Below are 21,958 nucleotides of genomic sequence, written 5' to 3' on the forward strand. Positions count from 1 at the left end.
AAGGCGTGGCTCCCTCCAATCACTACCTCACACGGCACGCACTTAACCGTTTTACAGTTGACATAGACTTCCCACAAAGTGCGCTCATTCCAACATCACACCTTACCAATAACCTTTAGGGAGGCCTAAAGGGCCTCCAACGCTTTCAGTGTATTTCCAATCAGCCTGCACTTGCTCGACAACCTGCATCCTATAACAAAGCAACAACCATCCGTCCGCATATATACCGACAAGACCTCGCGGCCTTACACTCCTGCAAGCCTGCCTGTTCGCCTCACCGAATCTCCTGTGTGAGGGGATGTGAGCCTGTCGCTCTGACTATAAAGAAATGGAGGTCAAATCCCGTTCAGGGCTGCACTATGTGTTATCCGTCAGTTTCTAATGCAGTTCATGGCACAAACAATGTTTTTTGGACTCTGGAGAGCACCCCGCAACACCCTTCGTGTGGACAAGTGACTCGTATGGGGAGCGTCCGAAAAACCCGGACATTATACCGTGGACATTTTAACATCGTGTAGTCGGTCAGGGTCGATCACAACCCCAAAAGCATCCTACGAAATTGAGTACATAAGCTAGAGCTAGTTTAAAAATGTGGAGGCGTACATGCACATTGGTGACATTTATTGCCACATGCTGCTGTAGAGAGTCACACTGAACTCGGTTTGCCAAGGTTAGACTAAACTCACGTTGAGGCAAAGTCGCGGCATATCTTGGTTCCGTGGGTCAGCTACGCAATCCGTTAACCGTACCCCGAGACGCGAGGCGCATCTCCGACCCCCCTCGGGCCTCCAGGCTCGCCGGTGCCAACGCCTGGCGGTCTGCTTGCTGACAGGAGACGCGGCAATAACAAGCAGCAGGATGGGCCCGCCCGCTGCCGTACGCGCGCGTAAGGAGCGTGGCTTCCGAGCTGCCCTCCAGATTCGTACAGCCTTCGTACGCACACCAGGAAAAGCCTAGTTGCTGCCGTACAACGAGGGGATCGGGCAGGGTGCGCCAACCGTTTCCCCCGTCGACGCCACTGAACGGCATGGGCGCCGTTGGTGCAGCTAGGCCTTGTGGACGAAAGCTGAACCGGTCGCCGCGTGCTGTCGACAGCTCTGCCAGGCAGCGCATCAGCCCATGCCTGCCGTACATCGACAGCACCGAAACCACGGACGCGTCCAGCGGCAGTCCCGGGCCCCACGCCGGCGGCAGTGCCGCCTGCCGTAGCTCTTCCCGTCGCTGCTGCCGCTGCCGAAGCCGCTGCTGCGCCGCCAGGGCGGCTGGCGAACCGGCACCGGGGTACGGCAGCTCGCCGGCACCATCAGCGGCGGCGCCGCTGCGTAGGTCCTCCGCCACGGAGATCAGTTCCCGGGCCTTACGATTGTCCGCCAGTGCCAGCGCAACCGCATCCGGCGTCGCCGCCACCAGGGTCTCCAGCACATCCAGCACGGTTGGAAGCACCTCCACGACCCGCAGCGCTGCCTGATGCAAATCATAAAACGCGGGATCGATCCCTGCGTTGTTCTCGCTGCCATCGCCAGTTGTGCTGCTGATCGGGGTATGCTGATCGCCAGAAGCGGCAGAGGCGGCCGCGGGCGCAGAGGTAGCCACTGCCACACCGGCGGCGCCGCCACTGGCAGATAGGATGACCGCGGCATCCGTCGTCATAACCTCTTGGCAACGCCGAACCCAGGCACAGTACAACCGCAATACGGCAGTAATCTGATCGACCACAAGCACACGTCGTAGGAGCCGCATCCAGCCCGCATGCGCAGCCGTCCCAACGGCAGCCAGGCACTGCCGCGCTAGCAGCAGCAGCCATTGCCATGCCACCCGGTGACCACCGTGTACGGCAAGTACAGCAATATGTACGGGTACCAACCGCAAATCCTTACACCTAGCGCGATGAATCTCGCTTGCGCCTTGAGCGCCGCCATCCTCCTCTAACGCCGTGAGCAGCAGCGGAAGCCAGGAGGACGCCGCCAGCACCAGCATTCGCTCCTGTTGAGAGCATGCTGGTGAGCCAATGGCAGGGCAGGCTCCAAAGCCCAAGACCTCCAGCCAGCCCGGCCCGGCGTGAAGGTCATCGCCATCATCATCCGCCTCAGCGGCTCCGCCACCGCCGCCACCGCAGCTTCCCCACGGGTCGCGCACGCCACACAACCCATGGTTGACGTGCAAATGCGGACCTGGTGGATCCGGAACCGGCGCCATATGCACCGCGCCGAGGGAGGACGGCTGGGACACCGAAAACGCAAGCGGCGATGTCCGGCCACGCGGGCTGCGCTCGCCGCGGACGGCGGCGGCGGCAGAGGCAGCAGCGGCTGTCGCCGCCGCCGCCGCCCCACTGACGGCCGCTGCCGCAACGCCCGGCGTCAGCGTGAAGGGCAAACATTGCTCCAGCAGCGCAAGCAGTTGCAGCCGCCATATCACCCGTGGATCACCAGCGGTGACCACGCCTGTCCCTGCTGCTGCCGTTGCACCTGCCTGGGGCAGCAGGAGCTCCATCTCGTCAGCAGCCACTGCCACCTTCCGCATCGTCAGGATTAACGATGCCATCTGCAGTGGCGGTCCGTGCGCCAGGAGCGCGGGCCAGCACCCGGGACGCCGCAACGCCAGGTCCACGGCGATGCAGGCGCTGGCCAAGTCATAGGCCGCATTTAGCCGGATGGACGGCCCAGCCGCATCTGAGCTGCCACTGCTACCGGCGCCTGGGCCGGGCGCGTAGAGCAGCGCTCGCAGCGTCCGTTCCAGGCTTGGCAGGAAGAGAGATCCCAGTGCACACCGAAGCACCAGGGAGGGTGAATGGTAGCGATGTTCGGGCGGCCCGCGGCGGCGATTATTATGCGGCTGATAAGGATGATGATTTTGGTAAAGGTAAGGGTGATTGTGATGTGGGGAAAGATGGGGTGGAGAAAAAGGAGGAGAAGAGTGCAGTAGGCGGGAGTGTTGTACATGGTGGCCATGGTGAGGTGGGCGCTGCGGGTCTTGGCACTGCGGAAGCTGGGGAAAGGGGGGAGGAGGAGGAGGAGGAAAGGGGTGCTGACGCAATGACTCCCATCCCCATTGCTGTTGCGTCTCTACTTCTTGGGATTGGTTGGACGAAGGACTGGGGCCACCTGCCACAAGGATCACGTGGGGAGATGTCGGGCAGTAAGCACAAGGGGTTGATGATTAAAAATCATCAATCTACAGAATAAGGGAAAACAAATGTATCCTGGTACAGCGGATCCAAAATAATCGTCGACATGCACCGCAAAACCCACACACACGTTTATGCACCCAACATGACATGTAGATATGGCGCCGCAAGGACATTCCAGAATCTTAAACCAATTAAAGGTCCGGTTTGTTTCCATGATGAGATCCGAATCGCCCGCAATTGCACGCATTCCGCTTTGTTGCACCAACGCGCACGTTGCATGCCGTACCTTCCAGATGCAAGTCGCCGCAGCTGCCGCCGCCGTCACCAGTCGTGCCGCGGGAGCTCGGGGCTGCGCCGCGACTGCCGCAGCCGGTGCCGCCAACGCTGCTCCATGTTTTACAGCGCAACGGTGCAGCAGGCAGAGCTGTTGCACCCGCCGCCATCGTCGCCGATTCGGGCCGTCCCAAGTGGTTTGGAAGCTGCAGCCGCAGCACCCGGCCTGCGGCTTGTGCCAGGTCCCGTACCGATCGAGATCGCGCGGATCCAAGATCCATAGCCAAGATCCGACCGAGGAGCTGCCAGCAGCTGCGCAGACGTGCCTCGGCCGCGTCTGGCGCCATAAACTGCAGGCTTAGCGACAGCGATAAAGCGGCGGCCGCTAAGGTGTCTGCGAAGAGCGAGCCCAGACTGCCGACAGCCGCAACGAAGTCCACGCAATGTTCGCTGACTGGAAGTATTATGTCGTGCATGTTCTGTGCGCTGTAAGGGAGCTGGGAGCCATCTTCGCCACCAGTGCTGGCGGGCTCACGTGCCGCCGTCGGTGCGGCTGCAGCTGTTGTGGGCACAGGTGCTACTGGCAGTGGTGGCGTTGATGGCGCTGCTGCTGCTGTTTCGTGTACCGCTGCAGGGGAGACATAAGCAACGGCAGCAGCACCCGCTGTCGGAGTGGGAGTAACAACACTAGTAGCGGATTCAGCTGCTGCCGCGGCGGCGGTGTTGGTAGGCCTGCAAGCTGACCCAGCTGGCGGAGGCAGGGACGGCGGTGGCGGCGTCCTCCCCGACGCAGCAATCCCCGCCACGGCGGCCGAGCTGCCGCGGCACTGGCGCGTCAGCATACCGTACATCCAGCTCACCGCAGCCGCGTACAGCGGTGCCTGCAGCCCGCGCAACTCCCCCTCCTCCCGTTCTCCTCGCCGCTGCCAACACGCACGACACGTGACCAGGAGGTTGTCCGGGAGCGAAAACCCGCTGATGACGCCGCCGGGGCGCAGGACCATCGTGCTAGCGGCCAGCCACCAGCCGAGGTAGCATTGCACGGTCGCATGTGAGAGCAGTCGCCAGATCTGCCCGCAGACGCGGCGCTCGGCTGGCGACATGTCGGGCGGCATGCACTGCCCAGAGAAAATGTGTGGCGCCCTGAAGAGCACGATAGTAGCGGAGCAGGACGGCACGCCCTGGAGCCAGCGCCAGGGCAAGCCATGCGCTGCGCGCTTGAGCAGGCCGAACAGGCAGCTGTCCGTTTCAGTAGAGTCCCAGTTCCAGGGCCGCTCGGCAAGGGTCAGTCGCAGCGCGCAGGCGTGCTCCAGCATGTGCGAGTCGGCGATGGCGCCGCACGTGTCCAACTGGGACAGTCCCAGGTGGGCCATGCGGCCGCTGAGCAGCAGGCACCGCGTCGCTTCGCCAACGTGCACGGCTGGCTGTGGGAAGTTGACTGTTTCTAGGAGATACCGTCGGAAGGACTCCAGCTCGCGCGCAAGGTATATAGGTACTTGCGTGCGGACGACGGCCGCGACCAACCTGCCCCAGCTGTCCGTCTTCAAGTCATCAAGCTGGTGGTAGTAGGGCTTCGAGGGGAGGAACCTGATTAACAAATCCTCCATGTTACTCTTTATATCGCTTACAAGGGTTCGGGTGTCGCTCTGCACACCGGCTTCGCGATTGTTGTCTGTCCATAAGGACTGAATCGTCCAAGCGTAGGAAGGCAATAGGCTTTTGGCCCAAAATGTTGCATACTGAGTCAACCCGTGCTGCACCATAAAGTCTCGACATTCCCGTAGACCATATAGGTCTTTGAGGTTCCGAACGCCCTCAAGCGCAGCGACAAGAACTGCCGTTGAAATGCATCGAAAGCCTTTGACATTTTGAGAAACGTGTTGCAAAAGGTCCGCAAGGGACGAGTCTGCGTCCGCGTAACCGCGATGCAAGCGAAGGGCATACTTACTAGCCAAGTACCGTTCATACGTTGTAGGAAAGAGATGACCTTGTGAGGCCATGACTAGAGTTGGGAATCTCCTCACGATCAGCTGTAGAGCTTAGAACCAGGCCCTATCGTACATTTCAAAAACCCGGTAAAAACAGAAAAATACCCCTCCGCTCGGACTCAAAGAAGCCATAAGCTCACAGCCAGGAACGAAGGCCCCACCGACTGCATCCCTTTAACGAATACAACAAATGCAAGCCTTGCTCAGCGTAATTAAAGATCCGAATAGTTTCGTCATGTCACGACCATCCGCCCTTTGTGCACACGAAACATGCAATCCAAGGTTTCGCCCACTCCAGAAGCATGCCATGCCTGTAAAGGCTTCCGCTCCATTAGCTCCCGGCAGAGCCCATCTGCGTCAGATGCCTGTGCCAGATGGCATCCAAACACGAATATCTTCCTGTCAACGTATGGCATCCAAACACGAATATCTTCCTGTCAACGTACAGCTATCATCGCCTATACATACATGTCTCCCAAGATGCCTAAGCTTATAACGCACGCGTTCTCCTGTGCTCTGATAAGATCTGGAAACACCTCGCCACACATGCGTACAGCCCACAATACTCTCCGTATCATAGAAATAGCCTGATGCACCCAGACACAAGAACCGTCATTAACCCACCTCTATGGGCAGCCCCAACTCAATTCCCACCCACAAAACCCACCCATATCAGCCACGCAAAGCACAATCACGAGCCCTACCTCCGTTCTTCTCGTACCAAAACGAAATATCGGCACGGTACATGCACCAAGCACGTTGTACCTGCCACAGCTGAGCATGACCACCAAAACCACCAGGCTGCTGCCCTTCACCCCTGAACCACACGGCCTGGCCGCCCCATCCATCAGCAGCACATCTGCCCAAGCTGTTCACCTTGCTGGACCCCAACGCAATCCAGGCCCATCCACAGGCCCCTCTCAGGCAGGTCGCCACAACCGCCCAGATGATGGCCGCCGCATCCTTATCGCACCCGCCAACAGGGGCTCGCTGGTCAGAACCGAGACCGCATCGCCGCCCGACGCCGCATCTCCCGACGCCGGTGGCCGCGCCCACGGCCGCAGAGCCGGCGGCAGCAGTGTGTGGCCGTACGGCTGCGCCGACACCTCGCCCCCCTGCGATAACGACTCCAGCGGGAGCAGCACCGCCGGGTCCATCTCCAAAAATGGAATGGCCGCCAGTAAGCTACCGGAGTCTGCCGTACCAACCGAAGCCGTAGCTGCCGCTGGAGCTCGCTGCTGCAACGGCAGTAGCTGCCGCGGCACGACACCTTGCAGTGGAAGTACGGATATAATGCGCTCGCGCATCCAGGCCAGAGATGCCGCTGCCCCGCTGCTGCTGCCACTGGCGGCCGCCGCTGCCGCCAGCGCCTGGTCCAAGTCGGTTAACAGTTGCAGAACGTTGTCGTACGGCGGGACGTCCTGCAAAAATCGGAGGAGAAAATATATAAGTAAAATAACAGAAGGTTCCTCCCTCTCTAATTTTGCGCATTCACGGTAATGCGAATCCACAAACCCCATATTACGGCGGTGCACGTATTTGACTTTCCTCACTTACCGGCAACACCCCGTCCAAGCACACAACATCAAAGTTATGCAGAAAACGCCGGCCACCCATACCTTCAGCCTTTTCTGTCCTGGTGGCTTCAACCACGAAGGCCAACTTCCGCTAACCAGCGCACATAAGATATGAAGCAGCCTCTCATGCAGCGCCTCGCCAGCCGCTGCAGCTGCCGCCGCCGCGGCGGCGGCTGCGGCACCCTCACCGCCGGATCCCATCTCCAAGTCCCCCGCCGCGCCCGCTGCGACGGTGGCAGCTGCAGCGGCAACCGCCGCCGCCGCCGCCGCCGCCGTCGCAGTCCCGAACACCGAGCCGACGCAGCCGCCGATACCCGGCGCCGCCGCGGCCGCGGCCGCCGCCGTCGACGCCGCTACCGCTGCGGTGCCAGTTGCGCCAAGTTGCAGCGGCGGCGGCGGCGCCGCCGCCCATATGAGTGGCGAGGCCAGCAGCTGCAGCAGCGCGGGCACTAGCTGGCTGCGGAGGTTCTTGCGGGGGTCGGGGTCTCTGTCCATGTAGATGAGGGGCAACAGGGGCATGAGGACACGAACTCGGACCCACAGCGCGACCTGCGGGAGGAGTAGCCGAGAGGGCGGGGTCCCAGGGGAATAATCACAAGTCGGGAGGGTGAAGGAAGCGCCAGCGACGGGCGCTGTTCCACTACGTGTAATACCGCTGTTCCCTTTGTCTTGCCTGCTTAGGTACGTATACGTACACAGCCTCTTGTAACTGGTGCTGCACTCCTCAACTGGAGGGACCTGGAGGCAGATAGTCCGCCTGGCCGGCTGGCCGGCACCACAAACCACATCCCCCTACACCGCCCCCGCATCCCGATATCCCAAGAGGCTGTGGATGTCACCGCCACCTGGTTACCTGCGGCTCCTTGCAAGCCGCAACGCGTGTACTACGCCACGTGGCCAAGTCCCATGCCCCAGATTAGTCGTACCTGCAGCGCCGCCGGCGAGCCGATACGTAGCGCCTCTGTCAGGTCTCCCCTGGAGTCCGAACGCACCAGCCCGCCGCCGCCGCCTCCCATGCGCCTTGTACGACCGCTTCCAAAGCCCATGCCGCTGCCGCCGCGCTTACGGCCCCCGCCGGCGGTGCCATCGCCGCCGTCACCGGCGCCGCCGCCTCCCGCGGTATCGCCATCACCTAGCCCCGACAACAACGCGTCCTGGTCCTCTGACGGTGCGCGAGCGCTGACGCCGCCGACAGCAGCAGCGCTGACGCCTCCACCTGTCCCAATGCTTCGGGAGCGCCCTGGCATCATGGTGGGCGGTGGCGGCAGCGGCGGCGGTGGAGGTAGCGTACCGGAGCCCATCCCTTGCATCCCGATGGCCGATGCGGCCCCAAGCCCGCTGCCGCCACCGCCGCCAGCGGCGGTGGCTCCCAGCGGCGCCGCCAGTGCGGCGCGGCGCACGGCATCCGCCATCCGAACGAGCTGCCGTATAAGCTCTCCGGCAAACTCTCGCTGCCTTACTGTACCCGCCTTGTACAGCCCCGCTAGCGCCAGATCCGCCACCGCCGACTCAACCGCGAATGGAGGCGGCGGCTGCGCCACCGCCACCACCGCTCCAGCGGCGGCACCGCCACCAACGTCCGCTGCCGGCGTGGCAGCTCTGATGATCGCAAGGCCGGCATCCATATCGGCCGCGCCGTTGCCAGGCAGCATACCGCCAGCGCCGCCGGGTGCTGTTGCCGCGGGGATGTACGGCAGGCCGCCGGCAGCTGCCGCCAGCGGCGCCATGCCAGGCTTAGCAGTACGGCCCAACCTCGCAACCAGCTGCGCCAGGCTGGTGTGCCCCAACAGCTGCTCGCCCTTGCGATCCTGCCGTACATAAAATTGTACATCCGTTAGAAGGTAGTAAAGAAACGCAAGCACGAGGCCGTTCGAGGGACCCGCCTCTGCACTGGTACCTAGTACGGCCTTCACGGAAGTGCATTGTTCACAGCTACACCGCAGGAGGATGACCTGATGGATGGGTTCGTACCCGCTGTGTAGAGTCTCTGCTGCATCCCCTCTTCTCCCGCACCCCGGCTAGCTCACACTACCGGCGCCCCTCGAGGGCTCCCCCCCTCCATCCGCGTCCCCCGAACCCAGCAACCCACGGCCTTGCTCATGCTCAAGATCGGCTCTAAAGCTCACACGTGCCCATACCTGCAACAGCCAGTCCGTCGACTTGAGCAAATACTCGCCAACACCTCGGCCCAGCTGCGATACGAAAGTCCACCGGGGGGGGGGAGAAGACGAACCACGAACGAGTCCACGGGGGGGAAAGAAGTCCAAGGGGTTCGGGGCTCGGGGTCAGTCGGAAAGGGCCCGCGCCAGGACCCCGGGGGTATGTGCACGCGACAGCGGAGGGGCAAGGAAGGCAAGAGGGGGAAAGGGCAGGGGGGCGCTGCTCTGGCAAGGCCCACTTGCCCAAAGACCTAGTCCGCCGATCGATTACTCATCTGCCATCTCATTCTTCCCTGCTGCGCGATGCTGCTCGGTTCACTTACACCGCGCTGACCCACGGTTCACTTTAACCTACCGCAAAGGTAAAAGGTCCAAGGCATTCCACATACACTTCAGCTCAATCCCACAGTGGCATACAGGATAATAACCGCAGGGTTCAGCTAGCTTACCCCCCAAACGATACCTCAGGGTGTGGGGGTGTCATCCTTGCGGAGGGGCCGTGCTGAGTTTCTCTGTGTTTCGTTTTATTTTCTAGTAGCTGTGCCGGAGCACGTCGAAAGCCGCCGCCGCCGCCGTGCAACCCCCACGACGGCATGTACTACAACCTTCCCTGGCGCCATCCGTTCGAGCTCGAGCCTTGCCAGATTCGGGATGTGCTCGTTCCAAGTTTCGAGTTCCAAGATCCAACCCACAAAGCTTTAAATTCCCTGACGGGGGGCCCCCAGCGGCTTTGGACGTGTCGGCAGTTGAAGAGTTGATTCTTTGTTTCCCTTGCATACAATTACCTCCCTTCCCGTTCCACGCAGCCAACTCCTCTACCCCCTCACTCCCCCCCTCACTCCCCCACCCACCTGCCAGGCCATCTCCGCGAAGAGCTCCGCCCTCCCTGGAGCCCCCAGCAGGGCCACCAAGGCCGCGTCGCAAAGGGCCTTATCCGCAGCACGCAGCTCCGCGCCCCCGCCGGGACCCGTCGGACCGCCGCCGCCGCCGCCCCCGCCGCCGCCTCCCCTCGCCCCGGAACCAGGCGCGCTGCCGTCCTTGCCTGCATGGGCACGGCCGCAGCCGCGACAACCAGGAACGTCAGCGGCAGAGAGCGACGTTCAGGAGGTAGGGCACTTTGCCTCTTCACTGCGCTTGAAAAGGAGCCGGCCAAAATCTGTGACTACACATTGACACGTATGTGCAGCGATACATGATCCTAACCTTTTCCACTAAAAAGTTTACTTGGAAGGGGGATGCCACACATTTCGCATATACCGTACATGCATATATTCCGCGCCGCCGCCCCACGGCCAGGGCCCCCCCTCCCCACTCCCGCTTCCCCGCGCCAGGAGGCCTATAAGCACAAGTAAAAGACCATAACCCGCACAGACTGACATATATACTCGCTCTTTTGCGGCCCTTCCTAGGATACCTTCACACCCCTTTCCTCTCCCTATGTCCATTACTTCACAAGAAAACAGAGATAAGTTGACAAACGCGTCCCGTACCATCCATCGTCACCGTCACCGGCGGCGCCACCGCCGCTTCCATTGCTTCCCGCAACCCCCGCCGTGCCTCACTGCCCGCAGGTGCCGTACGGCTGCCGACCGCCAGCAGCAGCGCCTGCTCGTCCACTAGGAGTCGAAGCAGCAACCACATTAACGGAAAGCAGGATGACTCCAGGGAGGCCAGCGCCGCCACCAGTAAGGCATCCGAATCCAGGCCGGCAGCACCCTCGAGGGATGCTACTGCCGGCAGCTGCACCAACCGTCCCGATGCCAGCGACACCACCACCAGCCGCTGCGGGAGCCGCAGCGGCGGCTCACCGGCAGGGACCTCCGTGACGGAGGCGAGCAGCGTCGCGGCGGCCTGTACGGCAGCTGGCGAGCAGAGGCGCTCGTGGAGCGCACGTGGATCGGAGAGGAGGCAGTGCCGGAGGGGCGGGTAGGATACCAACACCGCGGCGATGACGTGGGGGTCGCTACCAGGCGCAGCTGCCCCCGCCGCCGCCGAACCCCCGGGGGAAGGGAGGACGGTCGCCCTCGGCAGTATGTCAGCCAGGCAGCCCCACACAAGATCCAAGGACAAGCTCGCTTGGATCCGAGACCGTACGGCAGCTTCGGCGCGGCAGTAGCATCCCGGAAGACCCGGCGGAGGCCCAAGCAGCGCCCGCCGGCAGGCCATGACATCCCAAGCAAGCGTGGTGGTTCCGGAGCCCCGAGATGCGCGATTGCCGCCCCCGCCGCCTCCGTTGCTATTGCTTGAATCGTAGCAGAGCAGCATCACGGCGTCCGCCAACAGCAGCTGCCCATACGACACTGCGCATAGCACTAGCCGGAGAACCGCCTCCTGTGCCGCCGCCGCCCCGGCGGCGGCAGCGACCGAGACTGCGGCCGTCCCTGCTGCAGCGGCGGAGCCTGGCGTGGGACCGTGTTGACGCGGCCGCGGCGGAGAGCTCGTCCCGGCCCCGCGAGCAGCACATACGTCGGGGAACGCCGCGGCGGCGTCAGCCGCCGCCGCCGCCGGGTCGCACAAGGCCGCGCAGCAGGTCGCCAGGAGAGTCCGCTGCAGCCTTTGCTCCGAAACCATACCTCCGAGGGAATTACAGAGCTCCAAACGCAGCGCCTCGATGCAAAGCATCATACCGCTCCCCGCCACGCCCCACGCTGACGCCGTCGCTCGCGGGCCGAGAGCCGCAGCTCGCGATCCGCCGGCTCCAACGCCCATGGTGGGCGAGCCCGGCTGTGAAACCGAGGGCGACCCACGGGTCACGGCCGCTGCAGCCGCCCGGCCAGCGGCTGGGCCGACAGTGGCGCAGCAGCAGCGTATCCACGCGTGCAAGATGCTGCTTACAGGCAGCAGCATGCCGTCGCTCTCACCCGCCGTGCATGCCGTGCAAAGGCCAGCGACGGCGCGGCCAGCCTGCCTTGCAGCCGTACGCAGGCGTTCCGTGAAATCGCCGCCGTCCGTGCTTGCGGTGGCATCGACAGGGCTCCCAGGGCACGTCGTCACCGCAGGGCTGCCACGCGCGCCGGCGGCTGTAGCGGCACTGGTGCCGCCGCCGCCGCCGCCAGCGCTGCTGCCGCCGGTAAGCAGCGCCGCCAGGGCCGCTGCCAGCGGCGCACATGCGTCGGTGCAGGCCTTCCACCGAGCGGCCAGCTGCGACGCATTCCCTCCACGGACCTGCTCCATGGCTTGTACGACCTGTTCAGAAAGCCGTACAAGCGGCGGCCGCGGCTGCGGCAACCCTGGCGGCGTCATACTGCCACCAGATGCTGCACCGACGGCATTTGGGGAGACCGAGTTCACAGCACCGCCGCCGCCGCCGCCGCCACCGGGCTGTCCCGGCGAGCCAGCGGATGAGGCCAGTCCCTGGGTGTACGGCGTCAGGTCACCAATCAGCCAATGCTGCCCATGCGCCGAGTCCAGCTTCTGAAACCTGCATCATGGAGGGAACGACCCAAGGGTCCAGTCCACGGTGAAATGCAAACCCGGAGCCGCATAAGCAGCTAGCCCCCGTCTTCCCCCACGCCCGTTCCATGCCTGCAACCGCCGCCGTATCCTTACCTCCCAAAATCAACACCGCAGCACTCGCAACCTTTTCCCGCTATCCTCATTCGCGACCCGCGCGGCAGGCGCAGGGGCCCCGGCCTCTCACCTTTCCCACCACGCCCGCACCCCTGGCGCCTCCACCGCCGCACCCGCCGCCGCCAGTACCCCGGCGCACTGAGTCGCACGGCCCAGATATCTCCGTCCCACTGTCGGCAGGGCGCCGTACCGGATCGCCCAGGATGTCAGCACGTCCAGGGAGGGCAGCAGCAGGCCGCAGCCCACCAGCCTATGGAGCGAAGGAGTTCATACGACACGAAATACGCACAACGGTCTTGGTTACTTTTCCGTATCGCGAGAATGGCCTTGTTTAGTCCCGGTGCCGTGCTCTCCTCCGTAACGGTTGGCTGCCAGTCAGCAGGATAACGGATAAGGAAGCGCCAACGGGTCCGTGTGCGTGTGTGTGTATGCATTCCAGCCTACATGCATTCACGCCAACACATGCATTCCAGCCTACATGCATTCACGCCAACACATGCTCCCCCTGCCCTCGCATATCAATACACCTACGTACATACACGATGTTCGGATGATATGAGGAGAAGGGATTCTAGAAGGCAGGGGTAATCAACCGCCTTGGACTTGCAGTACATATGGCGTAGTGCACAGTGTGGTAAAGTGGTGGATGGTGCTGTTTGGTGCTCAATTCTAGATGTGACGATCCAAATGTGTGCAAATGGCCCGGAAGCCTCTTATTCTGTAATAACAACATCAGCAACAACAGCAGCAGCAGCAACAACAACAATAACGACGACAACGGCGACAAGGCAGGCAAGCAAAGACAAGACAAACGGCAGCCCTGTCGCTCCATTATCCCGACGGAATCCTTCCCGCCAACCTCTTTTTACCTCGGTGTAAGGGACTCCAGTGCCGCCAACACGAGGCTGGACTGCAACCGCAGCCGGTGCCACAACAGGCCGCCATTCTCAAGCGCCGCCGCAGCAGCAGCCGCGGCGGGAGATACCGCTGCCGTACCAACGGGTGATGTGGCCGCGGATGACGTGGCCCACTGCCCCGTGGCCTCCACGTGCAGCGCCGTGAGGTGCAGCAGCAGCTGGGGCCCGCAGTGCCAGCACTGACAGGCCTCCAGCAGGGCCAGGCAACTACACGGGGACACAGCCGACAGGTCAACGGCGGGATGGAGAGCGGTGAGCAGCGGGTGCGGCGTGCATGGGGTTGCATATACATACGGGTGATACAAAAAGGGCGGGAGGTACGGCATACAGTCGTAAGCAAGTACACCTTCTCCCTCAATTCACTAGCTGCTCACTGCTCACACACAGGCATTGGGAAGCTGCGGGCTCCTTAACGCCGTTTCCCTAGCGGCTTGGCAGCTCAACACAGATGGGCAGAGTCATACGCATTACAGCATTTGGGTCAGAGCGCTTCGGCCATGTAGCAGCTCTGCCTGTGAAAGCTAGGAGCCGACGAGGAGCTGTGCCATGTCATGTCACGTCAGGACGAGGCGCTGCGGGGAGTGAGCCCAGTGGGCCGCGTGTTCCCTTGGCATGATGTGATGAAACACCCTCCTTCCCCTCGTAAGGCCTATGTCGGCTGGCTGGCGCAACGAGCGTACCGCAGCAGCCAGGTGTCGCCGTGCTTCACAGCCGAGAAGCCGCCTCCGGCGCGGGCCGCCGCTACCGCCTCCGTCAGCGGGCCCCCCGGCAGCTCCGCAGGCTTGGTCAGCGCGGCGGCGGCGCACGCCCTGACGTACGCTGACGGGAATGGCGGCGGCGCCGCCGTTATGCCGAACGGCACCGGTGGCATCAAGGCCGCTGAGAGTACGGCATTCACGTGCCGGCACACAGCTGACGCCACCAGGCGCTGTTGCCACGGCCGCAGGCCGCGGACCTCCGCCAGCAGGTCGGGGTCCCCGCCGCGGCCGGCAATACGACCGACAACCCGGACCCGGCCTGCGGAGGGCGTGGCGGAATCCTCAGGCCGCCGTCCCCGCACGCCGGCGGGGGAGGTGGATCCGCCGACATTGCCGGCGGCGCCGCCGTCCACAACGGCCTCTACCTCCATGATCTCCGGACGCAGGGGCGACGACGACGGGCTGGGTGAGGACACGAACGGCCCGGGTGACGCCGCCAGGCCGGGTGACGGGGGAACTCCCGGCGATGGTGCGCGCTGCGGTGGCCTGCCGCTGGGGATCGCGCTCCTGCCGCGTACGGCAGCGGTTAACGACAAGTACGTCAAGGAGTCCAGGGAGCGGAACGCCGCCGCTAGCACTCTTTCAAACGTGTCGGGTACTGATGCTGCCGGTGTGGCGGTGTGTGAGGGGGTTCCCGAAGGAGCGTGAGCTGGCGCTGGGGATGCGGCAGGGCTGCAAACTGGCAGGGGCGTGGACGGAGGCTCCGCCACCGAGGCCGCGCGCGGCGGCGGCGGTGGGCCCCGTGCCGCCAACACCCCAGCCGTTGTGCGGCGACGTTTCGCTTCATTGCCTCCTCCATAGCTCGCGGGGCCTAGACGCCGCCGACGCTGGCGCTTTCGGAGCCCATCGCCTGAATCGGCCTGGCCCGGCGCCGCGACAGCTGCCGTACGAAGCAGCAGGCCCTGACACCGAGCCACGGCCAGCAAGCTCTTGCGCGTCCTGCCGTACGCATGACCACTCACGGGTCCGGAGCTACCTGCTAGCTCCGCAGCTTCCGCCAGCACTGAGGCGCCGCCGCTACTCCCACCCACCCGTTGCTGCTGCTGCTGCTGTCCGAACGCCGCCACGCTACCACCCAGGGTACGGCGAAACCCGGGCCGTACATTGCTGGCCATCGCCGCAGCTGTCGCCGCTGCTTGTTCGTCCAAGGCTGCGACTAGGTGAGGATGCAGGTGCTGCAGGTAGAGCGCCAACGCAGCGGCGTCGTCACGGCTGTAGCTTCCGCTGCCGCCGCCCTCTCCACATGCAGGGGGGACTTCTGCCGGTAGCGAGTTTGCTACTGCTGGTGCAATAGCGGGCCCTGCCGCGACTGCTGTGCGCATATCGGGCCAGTAGTCCATGGCGGCAGGCACTGGATCAAAGACGCCGTCAACTAGGAGACGTTGTACGAACGCAGTGGGGGAGAAGACGCCCGCCTCCGTCATACACACCAGGAACTGGACTGTGCGCCGGAGGTGCAGCTCCTGCCAGCCTCCGACAGCCGCGCCGCCGGCGGCTGCACGGCCAGGCGCCGCAGCCGTCGTCGTCGTCACCGCTGCTGTTGGCAATGCTGCCGCCGCCGCTGCCGCCGCCGCCGCCGATGGCGGCGACTCCACGCCAGCGGGTGACGGCGGGCGGCTCGCACCTGCGGGAGCAGTGGCGGCACCGGCAGCGGCGGCCCCGTCGCCGGCGAGGCCGCTGCTCCTCCGCCAAGGCCCCGGTCTGCTCACCAGCCATGAGACAATGGCGTCCTGCGGAGGGCAGGCATATATACTTATATACATGCGTCAAAGCAGTCAAGAAATTCGAGGGAAAGGGCTCCAGGTTCTGGCAGCAATGTTGTAAGAAACGTTGTGCCAGGTGATACATACATACATACATACATACATACATACATACATACATACATACATACATACATACATACATACATACATACACACACACATACATGTCTGCATGCACCTGTAATTAGCACATTCCTAACGACAGGTAAAAGTCCGCACCACGGCATTTACCTGCAGCACCGGCGCCGACGCGCCAAAGTCGACCGAGCTGATCCCTCCAGCGCTTCCCGCCCTGGACCCACGGGTCGTTCCCGGCGGCCCTGCCGAGCCCGGCGCAGCCGCAAGGGGCTGAACCCCCGGCGGGATGGGGCCCGGCCCCGTCCGAAGCGTCCCTTGCGCTCCACCCGCCGTGGCAGGACCGGCTGCTGCCGACGCCGTCCCTGCTTGGGCTCCAATATTGCTTGCGCTCGCGAGCGGCGGCGGCACCGGCGGCGACAGGCCCTGCGATGCCGCCGCCGCGGCTTCAACCCGACTGCGGCGGCACTCCGCAGCTAAGCGCACCATCAACCGGCATGCGTAAACTGTACGGCAGGCGAGGCCCATGTCGACCTGGTCAGCTCGCGCCGCTGGGTTGTCGGTTGCCGCCGTCGCTGCTGCTTGTAAAGACACCGATGGCGACACCGGCGGGACCAGCACTGGCGGCAAGACGATGGGTAACCCCACAGTCCAATTCCCAAGCAGCTGTACGGCAGGTTCCGGGCGGGACACGTCTCCCCAGCAGGCTTGCGCCAGCGTGGCCATCCCCGCGTCCACGTCACCCGCCGCCGCCGCACGGTCCAAATCTCGGAGCGCCGCAACGGGGTTGAAGGCAAGGAGCCTGGGCGCGTGAAGGGTGGCAAACCAGGAAACACAATAATATATACATTCTATGGGAAATTGTAGTCGAACCTACAAAGTACGGAATCCTACCGAGTGTTGACGGACGTCGCCAAACTCGCGTGTGCAGCCGCCAGCTTGTCAGCCATCGCGCGGCGCCGCGGACAAACTATCGCCGCCGCCGCTACTAGTGCGGCGGCATCCTCTCCGCCGCTAACGCCGATTGGGCCCGCCGCTGCTGCTGCTGCCGCCCCAGAAGCTGGCGGCCAGGGCGCCTTCAGCGCCCGTACGAGCAGCGGCAAAGAATCCAGGGAAAGGACGGCCGCTGGTGCGTTACGCACACAGCCCTCCAGGCATTCCAATGCGAGCTCAGTGACAGATGAATCCAGGCCACCAGCTCCCGTATCATTACCTCCCAAAGCAGCCGCAGCCGACACCGCCGTCAAGCCGAATACGGGGTTTCCCGCGGGCGTGGCTCCGTAACCTAGCGGAGGGGATACCGCACCTGACGGCGAGCTCGGGCCCGGTGGCGATGCTGAGTTGGAAGCGCCGGCACCCGCCGCACCAGAGGTGTTCGTGGGGTTGCCGGCACCCAAACCATTGGCCGCAGCGGCGTCAGCTGCTGCCACGGCGCCGCTGCCAGGTGCCGTACAACGCGCAGCCATCAAAAGCTCTACCACCGCGTCAACAATTACCCGTACATGTAGCAGCGATTGTGTGATGTCCGGCAGACAAGCCAGCAGCAGCTGCAGGGCTACCTGCGCGCGGAGCTGCTCTGCCGCAGTAAGTGCCCTGCCGCCGGGCCCGGCAGCAGCCATTCCTGCACCAGCCGCTGAACCGGCAGCTGGAGCAGCCGCCACCGGCAGCGGTGGGGGTACGCCGCCGGCGCCGCCCGCCGACGCCGCCATACCATTCCCCGGCGGCGCCACTGCGCCTGCTGGCACTGGCGCTGCCGGCGGGCCCCCCAGCGCCGCTGACACCGCCGCCAGCTGCCCACAGCCCCAGTCCACGAGCTTCGCTGTGTCCAGCAAGCCGTCAAGGAACGTGGATCCAGCCAGCCGTACTAAGTACAGCACCGGTGCGCCAGGCTGGTAATCCAGCAGCCGCGCGCGTGGGTCAGCGCCGCATGCTGCGGTACCGCCGCCACCGCCGCCACTCCCGGCAGCTGGAAACGCATCGTCAGCGGATAAGCTCGCCCAGTCTGGACTCGCAACATTAGGGGAGGCTGCGGTGTAATCGACGGGAGGAGATGGCAGCGGCCCCGCGGTGCCGGCACCGCCGCCAGCGCTGCTCGCGGCCGTGGCCGCTGCTGCTGCTGCTGCCGCAGCGGCCGCGGCGGCGGCCGCGGCCTCCACGGCTGCGATCTGGCTGTCGAGGTACGTGAGCAGGTCGGACGTCCATAGAGAGGCGCGGGTGGACGCCAGGGCGGACGAGGCAGCCTGTGGGAGGAGGCGGACCGAAGCGGGTTACAAGGCAGGTGCCATGCATGCGCCTAGCTGTCTTTTATGGGAGGAAATCCAAATCGGACGCGGCGACGGAACACTACGCCGCACATTATCCCGGAACTTAGGCTGAAACTGCACAAGCAGGGCTGGGATTACCTCTACCTCGTTTCCTGGACATAACCAGCAAAGCAGGCCTCTCACATTACTGGTTGCTGTCCAGTAACTAATGGCCTGATTTGGACATAGCCAGATGCGTATCCTCTTCAGGCAAGGCCGCAGACATAGGGACTCGCAGCACAGCCCAACTGTCTTCAGCTACCGCGCCGGGTCATCTGCCCCAGCCCGGCGGCGCCTTCAGATCGCTGGACGAGCAACAGGACACAACAACTGCGATATTCGCCTTCAGCCCATCCATGTAAAGTCGGCCGTACCTGAGCCCCTGCTCCAGCCGCGGCGGCGGACGCGCCACCCCCGCCTGCGGCTGCTGCCGCAGCGGCGGCCGAGCCTGCCGGCAACGGCGGCGGCGGCGGCAGCGGCCGCAGCTGTTGCCGAGCCAGATGGGTGTACAGTAGCCGCACGAACCACGTCGCTCTTGGTATGGGAACGCCCGTCTGCCACATGAGCCCAAGGAAGAGCCGCCTGCAACATCATGGTTTCTATTACTCAGCAGTAGAAGCAGCAGCTGTAGGCGCCGGATTGGAATGTAGCCGCGACACAACGCATCGCCTTTAAAGTCGCCCAACCAACCACCCACGCACCTACCCCAGCGTCAACGAGCCACCAACACAGCTGTTTAAAAACCCCTCAATCCCTATTGTACGGAAGCCTCACTTGCATGATTCCCCCTAGTTCGCAGATCTACGTCCGCGGCGGTGTGCGACCGCGGTATGCCATGGTTGTCACATAGCCGTGTGGGGCGAGGGACTGGACAGGAGATTAACACGAGGCGAAGACTTCCCCCACTTCCCTCATCCAGATCCTCCAGATTCAGTAGTCCTCCTTCAGCTGGGAGCTCTCCACCGGGGTTAGCGGGGTGTCGCCATTCAGTTCTCCCCCTTTTGGAGCCCACTGCCCACCTCACCTGTCCGGCATGGTCGGAGCCGTCTGCGCCAGGTAGCCCAGAGATGCAGAACCAGCAAGCGCCGATAGCCACAGACGACGACCCACATCGGATGCGGTCCGCAGCTCCGGAAGCTGTACGGTGCCCTGGGACATGGCCACCGCTGGGTTGCCGTACAGCGGCATTGCAGTCGCACGCTTGTGCGGCGCGCGCGGCTGTGGCGGCGGCGGCGGCGATGCCGAGGAGACCGGCGGTGACGTAATGTTGGCCTGACGGGGTGTACGAGCAGCGTGGGGAGCGCTGGCTTTGGCTTCTAACATACCCACTTCCACAACCCCTCCTGGCTTAGCACTTTCATAGGGCGCTACGTCCCCCACGGATAACCCCCTACCTGACCGCGACTCATAAGGGCCTCTGAGCACAACTCCACGGCTGTATGGCAACGCCCTCCCACCCGCACCCAGATGACACGGGACGACGTGGAGATGTGGGTTACCACCGCTCTTGCCCTACGGCTCTTGTCTCTTCGTTCCCTTGGGATGCCCATGCCGTACCCCCACCCGAGTGCGCTTAGGGGCCCACCCTGGACACATGCCGCGAGACGGAGATGAGATGGCAGAGGTGGCGCCCTCCAACCCCGGATGCCACTTGTGACCGTGGGGCCCCGACCCAACAGTACAGGCCATACGGCCCCGCACGGATACCACCGCCACCGCATCAGCATCCCAGGCCATCCCTTCCCCCCTTCACCTGCTCTGCTTCCAGCCGCTGTCGCTGCGCCGTAGTCAACATGGACAGAGCGGCCTGCGCCAATATGTACGAGTCCGAACGGAGGGGCGAGGCCGGGGCAGTAAGAGCGATAGGCAAGGCAGTGGAAATAAAGGCTGTCTGATCTGGGCCTTTCCGGACTTTGTTTCTCCCGGTGACCCACATCACGACCCACTCAGTGACCAGCACCCACTCACCCACCCGCACGCAACTACCTAACCGCCCCACACGCCCGCCGATCCAGCCCTACACCACCCGGCCCCACCCGCTGTAGTGCTGACGCGGCGGCCGCCAAGGGATGGGGGCCGGCGCACCCCAGGCTGCCCCCACCACCTCCCCCTGGACCTCCTCCACCAGGCCCAGCCCCAGCACCAGCGCCATCCGCCGCTGCTCCCGCGCTGGTCGCGCTGTCCACCAAGACCTTAGACAGCGACCACAGGGAGTCGTTGGTGTCGTCAATCCGGAACGGCTGCAGCTCATCCTTGTAGCCGCGCTCCGCCAGCTGGGCCGTGAAACAGTCTTCGGGGCATTTACCCTGCACGGGGGAGAACCACCGGGTTGCACCGTGGTAAGTATGCGTGTTTTTTTTGGGGGGGAGGATGGAAATCACGGGGATTGCAAGCAGCAGTGAGTCAGCTGCCGGACCGGGTGAGGGTTTACACAACCTGTGAATGATGCAAGAGCGGGAGGGACACGGAGGACAATGTCCAAGGGGGGGGTTCAGGCACATGAGCACTGGAGCCCCCTGGCCTAGGCAGGAGTTGAGCGCAAAGCAGCTTGCCCGGGAGCGGCGAGGGCCCGTGGGGCCCGAGACGTCAGCAGGAGGGCTATGCAGGGCGCGGAGCACCACGGTGTTAGGGATGTATGGCAGTCCAGGGAGGGGCCGGGGCACCGTACTAGAGCCGGGGGGCACCGGCATGGACAGGGTGAGGCAGGGGGGGCTGAAGCTATGGAACTATGGAACGTGCTGTGGAGCGCCCAACGCCGCATCATGGGTTAGCTGCATCTATAACAGTCAGCGGTGCATTAGTTGTAGCTGGAGAGGTGGCTACCACGAGACAGCCAGCAGGGGAGGGTGGGGAGAGTAGCCGCTTAGTTCCCCCGCGGGACGGGGTGAGGATGGGGTGAAGATACCATTCGGAAAGGGCGGAAGCCGGGACCCATGCGACCATGAAAGGGCTAACGCACGGGATTGCAATAGGCCACGCTTCGTCCTCTTGCCTGTACTGTCGCACCACGTAGCAGAATAGCTACGAGTTGGGCATCTATCTACGCTACTGCGGGACATTTGAACAAGGTGTGCCAGAGGCATATAACTTACAGGGAGCAAAGGGTGAAAGCCGGGAGGTCCAAGCGTCTCCGAGAGCGGCGCTCGGCTGGTTATGAGTTTGTAGGGCTCCATTTTGCCCAGACGCTATTGGACACCCCCGTCCGCGCTCCAAGCAATCTGGAGCGCAACGATTGAGCGTTATTGCATTTCAACTACGCTTACGACTGTCAAGTCATTCCTAAGGTCCTCGTGTTATTACAGGAGACACGGTTCTTATGCAGCAGTGATTTGCATGGAGCAGCAACAGCAAGTTTGCATGCAGCGCACAACTGCATTTTGCGTGTCAAAAGGCGATGGCGAAGACCAAGTTTCAATCCGCGCTCCACTTTGGTCTCGGACGCAAG

General features: G+C 63.5%; 1 protein-coding gene across 1 annotated transcript; it reads right to left on the reverse strand.

Annotated features, from left to right (window-relative positions):
• Window positions 1–723: 723 nt before the first annotated feature.
• On the reverse strand, window positions 724–21,686 carry VOLCADRAFT_94440 (uncharacterized protein; the record flags this gene model as incomplete). The annotated part of the gene is made up of 20 exons (XM_002953661.1): window positions 724–2,693; window positions 3,414–5,306; window positions 6,362–6,809; window positions 7,062–7,514; window positions 7,892–8,872; window positions 9,104–9,157; window positions 9,976–10,166; window positions 10,615–12,545; window positions 12,765–12,944; window positions 13,564–13,818; window positions 14,292–15,864; window positions 16,015–16,099; window positions 16,367–17,012; window positions 17,105–18,450; window positions 18,888–19,095; window positions 19,538–19,785; window positions 19,971–20,099; window positions 20,267–20,320; window positions 20,550–20,819; window positions 21,606–21,686. 20 exons carry the CDS (start codon window positions 21,684–21,686, stop codon window positions 724–726), a joined length of 12,996 nt encoding a protein of 4,331 aa, XP_002953707.1.
• Between the last annotated feature and the right edge of the window lie 272 nt (window positions 21,687–21,958).

Source organism: Volvox carteri (genome assembly GCF_000143455.1).
Source record: "Volvox carteri f. nagariensis unplaced genomic scaffold VOLCAscaffold_37, whole genome shotgun sequence".
In the NCBI taxonomy this organism is placed as follows: domain Eukaryota; kingdom Viridiplantae; phylum Chlorophyta; class Chlorophyceae; order Chlamydomonadales; family Volvocaceae; genus Volvox; species Volvox carteri.